Here is a 5,655-nt window from a genome sequence, read left to right as displayed (position 1 = left end):
CTTGTACTTCTCGTCTGCAGAACCTTGAGCACGTTTCCATTGTCCATAAGTCATCCAGTCTCATGTCGTTGGTGACAGCAGCCCAAATGCATGCAGACAATGCAAAATGAATGCATGTGACAGACACGTCTTCCAGGCAGTGGGTTCCCTCTTTCCGTTCCTGTAAAGGTTCACCTCATTCTTCATTTTCAAATTCCTCCACTCACCCACAAATGTCCTCTAGAGCGGAACTGGGTACTCTGGGACCACCCCCACATGTGGTTAGGACCTTCAGGTCTGCTGTAGACTGTCACAATCCCCTGTTCATGATCCTGGCTAAACTCCCCACATCTGGGTTGGCTCTTCAGTGGAGCACGCCCTGCTCCTTCCCCGACTCTGGCCCCCGACTTGCAATGGATTGGCTTATTTTTATTTATTATTTTTACTTTATAATGGCATAAGATACTATGCATTAGAAGGCGCACTGTGAATTTGGAATTCTCTTTCCCCAGACTAGACCCGGGCGATCCAACACTCTCTCCTCATGCTGGGCATTGCTGGTGGACCACAGCTCCCGGTCACAATCAGGAGAGAAAACAATGGAGAGCGCCTACACTGTGCTGTTGCTAAGCCATGATGCTCCGTAGACTAGGTACAGTCAATGCATATTTGACTGATGGTATCAATTTACAATGGATAGCCCCATTGTGATTTTTTTTCGGTACTGGGGATGAAACCCAGGACTCCCACCTGCTAGGCAAGCACTCTTACCACTGAGCCATCATACGTTTTAAAGAGCATCTGTATTGCAAGGCGAGACTGGACGTCTGAGCCATTCAAGATCAGGTGGACGTTGTGCAATACATCAAAAGCCACCGCACAGTGCCTTTGCTCAGGTGACCAGGCCTCAAACACCTCATTTATCCACCCAGCACCAAGTCAGCAGTGACCCTGGAATGGCCCAATCCTGCCATTGTGTGGTTCCATGTCACCTTCATGACTAAGGCCATGAATACGGTGTCACTTTGACCCTACACCCATCTGCTTCCCACCCACCATCTGCCTAATGCAAGGACACTGACTGGAAATTTTTGTCTGCATCAAACATTTTCTTGGTTCCTCTGAACCAAGTCATTAACTTAGGCAGTGACATGATATTTCTATTAAAAAGATCTGAGCCAGGTGTGGTGGCCCATGCCTGTAATCCCAGCGACTAGGGTGGCTGAGGCAGGAGGATCACAAGTTCAAAGCCAGCCTCAGCATAAGCAAGGTGCTAAGCAACTCAGTGAGACCTGTCTCTACAGAAAACACAAAATAGGGCTGGGGATGTGGCTCAGTGATCAAGTGCCTCTGAGTTCAATCTCTGGTACCAAAACCAAAAACCAAAAAACAAAGATCTGAGGCACTTTTGGCAAAATAATAAATTTATTATATATGATCACCAGATACATTCTAGATACATTATATATTATAGCTGATAGATTACTCTCTTGCTGTTCGGAAAACAAAATGTCAAAATGAAAAATTAAATCATTTTAAATATCACAATTACAGAGGTCCTTGAGGATCAGGGCTGGACTTGAGGTACCTCCTCATTTCCCAGGGAAGTCAGTGTGGGCAGATTTATCTCCAAATCCTGTTTGAACCTAGGTGACCTTTAGCTTCAAGGCCTGGGTCCAGCCCTGCAGCCCAGAAGGCCCCGGAGGTCAAGTTCACCACCCAAGGCAGCTGGAATCTGGCTAGAAAGAGTTCAGAGTCCAGTACAGGGCTTCCCTGAAAGGACAGCTAAGTCCCTGAAGCAGAAAGGAGAGGGGACAGAGACCAACAGAGGGGATGGGACAGAGGGGGCTGTGCTGAACTGCTGGTGGGGGGAAGAGGGGTGAGAAGGCCTCCTCAGGCGTCGCCTGTGGGTCTCCGTTACGCAGTGCTGTGCCCACCCAAAGCAGCAGCCGTAGGTAGACCTGAGGAAGACCAGGCTTCCAGTGGTTTCCAGAATCTGAATGCAGGGCCCAGAAGGACCCCTGGCTGGACCCTGAAGTTCTCAGTGTGCCAGGGAGGTAGAAGCACTTGGTTAACGAGGGGTCCCAGCCAAACGTCCCGGCGCCTAGACGGCATGGTCAGGCTCTCTCACAAGAAAGGCGTCCCTTGACTAGGACTGAGAGACTCGTATGATCACACTGGAGTTGGTCACACGGGCTCCATAGTGGCCAGCCCAGAACTGTGTGTCCTGCCCCCAGTGTTCAAAAGACACGAAACGGACGCCTGTCTTGATGTTGGAGAACACATGGGTGACCTGTAGATAGAGGAAGGGGTTGGTACTGTTATGTGATGGCTGAGATGGGGGGCAGAACCTTCTGGAAGAAGATGGCAGCAACATCATCTACCCTCCTACATGTTCTTCTAGAAGCTCGCTACTCCTTCATTAATTGGTGGACTCCAATCCCCTTCTCCTGGGATTTGGGTGGGTTTGCTTAGAACCAAGAATTTGGTAGAAGTGATGCTGAGTAGATTTGGCCAAGTGACTTCCCAGGCTAAGTCAGAAAAGGTGACAGACTCACTTTTCTTGCACCTCACCCCTGAGCCACCATGGAAACAGCCTGACTGCCCTGAGGCCGCCATACTGTGAGGAAGCTCGAAGCAGTCCAAGCCCAGAGACCCCCAGGGAAGCTCTGGGACTCAATGAAAAAAGAGATTCTTGGCCAGTCACCAGGTGCCACCCACACACATCACCTGCCACCCTGCCCTTCAGCTCCAGGCCTCATCTGCAGGCCACTATCTGAGCATGAGGGTCTGAAGCCAGCACGGCCCACCTCAGCCTTTCTCCAACTACTGACTCAGGAGATGTGAGAGGCAACAAAAGGACTGCTGTTGATTTTAAGTCACTAAGTTTTGGGGTGATTTGTTACATAGCAATAAGTAACCAGTATGGACCCCACCATCCTTTCCCTACCCCGTCAGACTCACCTGAAAACAGATATTGTTGTTCCACTGCTCGATGGGGTCAGGCACAGCAGAGAATGTATCTAGGACGGTCTGGTCAGTGTCTAGAAGTTGGACAAGGAGTCGATACTTACAGCCACAGTCATGTCTGGCTCCCCACCTGTGGAAGGAGAGAGCCCTTGAAGGCTGGACTTGCCCCTCCATCTCTCTGGGTGTGTGCTACCTGAAGGCCTTCCCCAAATATACAAATCCAGCTTCTCAATGTTCTTCTGAGTGACCTCTGGACCCCTGGAACGCTGTGTCTGAGAGGTGTCTTTGTTTGATGGAGACTTGAGGATACTAGTGTCATAGGGCAGGGGCTGGTCATGCCTCTATAGCTACAGGTCACTCCAGAGTGGGAGCTGGTCACTCCAGAAAGACCAACAATGAGGCTTTGGTAGCTTTGAGTCAATGTCAATTGATCTGAAGGCTGAGATTAACCACACAATCAGGCGGTGAATCAATAATGCCTATCAGATGAAGTCCCAATAAAAACTCTGTAAATGAAACTCGGTGAGCCTCCTGAGTTTCACCATGAAACTCATGGTGAGAGTCCATGAGTCTTGTCATACATCAGTGCTGGGAGGGTGACAAGTACTAACTGCAGGGGAAAAGACCAAGGGAATTTCTGTTTTATTTTTTGGTACCAGGGATTGAACCCAGAGGCTCCTAACCACTGAGCCACATCCCCAAGCCCATTTTATTTTTAATTTTTTCTTTCATCTTTTTTCTTTTTAATTTTTTTAATTGTCATTGGACCTTTATTTATTTTTATGAGGTGCTAAGAATCAAACCCAATACTTGACACATGCTAGGAAGTGCTCTACAGCTGAGTCACAACCCCAGCCCTTATTTTTAATTTTTTTGACACAGAGTCTTGCCAAGTGGCTTAGGACCTCACTAAGTTGCTGAGGCTGGGTTTGAACACATGATCCTCCTGTCTCAGCCTCCCCAGTTGCTGGGATTACAAGTTTGTGCCACCTCGCCTGGCCCTATGTGCTTCTTTTGACTGATTTTACTCTGTATCTTCCTTGCAATAAACCATAATTGTATAATAGTTTTCTGTGGGTCCTTTAAGTGAATTAGTGAGAGTGGTTTTGGGAGTCCTCTAAACGTGAAGCTGGTATTAGAAGTGAGGGTGGTCTTGGGGACAGTGCCTTCTAACTCTTGGCTTTAAATTCTCACAGACATTGATGCCTGGCACTCACCCTCAGAAACATGATGTAATGGACGTGCAGGAGTTTGAAAAGCCACCTGGGTGATGTGCAGAAAAATTTGGAACCCACTGATTCTTTTTTTTTTTTTTTTTGTGGTACTGGGGGGGTGAGTGCTCTACCACTGAGTTACATCCTAACCCTATTTTGAGATAGGGTCTTGCCAAGTTGCTGAGGCTGGTGTTGAACTTGAGATCCTCCTGCCTCAGCCTCCTGAGTCGCTGGGATTACAGGTGAGCACCCTGCTTCATTCTTTACAGTCAAATGATGTACCTGATCATAAGAGACAGGTATCACAATTTGACAAATAGTAATTAAATAAAAAATAAAATTTATTGGGAACGTATCTCTTAGATAAGTTTCAGGTAGGGGTTTTGTTGCCTTGACTATAAGTGAAATTGCTAAGACCCCAAATTCCAAAGTCAGTTGGCCTGGATCCCCGTTAGTCTTTACATCTGGGGACCACAAACGACAGTGAGGACTTTTTTTTCTCCCTTGTAAAGCTGAAGAAGGGGAAATGAGGAAGAGAGAGGGAAAAACAACCAGGATCTTTCCACCATAGACAGGATCTGCAGCAGATGAATTTCAGAATAGGTGATATACAGCCATAGAGACTATGGGGTTTGGCTTCCTTAGAGTCACCTGAGTCATGTACCCCCCCCCCAATCTTCATGTACTTCTGTTTCAACAAGACTGAGCTGGATCCAATCGGATGTTTTCCAATCCAGACCCCTTTGGAGAGGAGGAAAGGGCTCCAGGGTAGGATTGCCTCTTCCTCCCTGACCTGCAGTTTCTTTATCTGTAAGGGGTTGTTAGGAGCCCACATTGAGCTGCCCATCAAAGGCCAAGCCACAGGCAGCCAGTCTTAGACAGGGGCTGCTTGTTATCACACTCACCAGTCAGAGACACAGATCTCAATCCTGCCACTGTCCAGCAGTTCTGGCCACAGACCCTCCTCCTCCAGGTCCAAGACCTGCTTCTTGCGGCACCAACTAGGAACGTGGGAGAAGGGTCCATGAGAACAAGCAGATCTTTCTCCTCCCCCACCTCCCAGTCCTTGGAGAGTAGGGGCTTTCACCGGAAGGAAGTTACGAAACAGGTTTGTGAAGGGGCCCCCGGCACAGTTCTCCTGTTTTCTTCCACCACCCAGCCATCTCCACCGTGCTGCACCATCCATTTCCGGAGGCCTTCTGTTAAATAAAAGGATGGTAATCCTAGCTACTGGAGGCTGACACAGGAGGACTGCAAGTTTGAGACCAGCCTGGGCAATTTAACGAGACGGTCCCAAATAAAAAAAATTAAAAGGGCTGGGGATGCAGTTTAGTGAAGATGGAATCCCCAGTACCGGAAAAACAAACAAACAAAGCCTCCCAAACCCCTGAGGCCTGGGTCCAAGTTCCACTTTCCCACGGGAGACTGAGCACTGCCTCGCCCCAGCCCGGGCCACAGCTCCGCGGACCTCGCCCCTTCCCACCAGCTCCCT

The 5,655-nt window shown here is 48.6% G+C and overlaps 1 protein-coding gene across 4 annotated transcripts in view; it reads right to left on the bottom strand.

Annotated features, from left to right (window-relative positions):
• Positions 1-1,382: 1,382 nt before the first annotated feature.
• The window catches only part of Fbxo27 (F-box protein 27), a 5,535-nt gene continuing 1,262 nt past the window's right edge, over positions 1,383-5,655 (bottom strand). For 3 of the 4 annotated variants that reach the window (XM_048790922.1, XM_015496876.2, XM_048790921.1), the window contains exons 3-6: positions 5,251-5,362; positions 5,069-5,164; positions 2,944-3,079; positions 1,383-2,272 (exon numbers count right to left, since the gene is read on the bottom strand). In XM_048790922.1, the coding sequence (XP_048646879.1) occupies positions 2,129-2,272; positions 2,944-3,079; positions 5,069-5,164; positions 5,251-5,362 (488 nt within the window). In that variant the 3' untranslated portion in view covers positions 1,383-2,128. The remainder of the gene's footprint in view (positions 2,273-2,943; positions 3,080-5,068; positions 5,165-5,250; positions 5,363-5,655) is intronic. The other variant, XM_048790923.1, reaches the window with a different exon arrangement.

This window comes from Marmota marmota, unplaced genomic scaffold (genome assembly GCF_001458135.2).
Source record: "Marmota marmota marmota unplaced genomic scaffold, marMar, whole genome shotgun sequence".
NCBI lineage: Eukaryota > Metazoa > Chordata > Mammalia > Rodentia > Sciuridae > Marmota > Marmota marmota.
The sequence above is the reverse complement of the archived record's forward strand: the minus strand, read 5'-3'. Positions and strand labels throughout refer to the sequence as shown.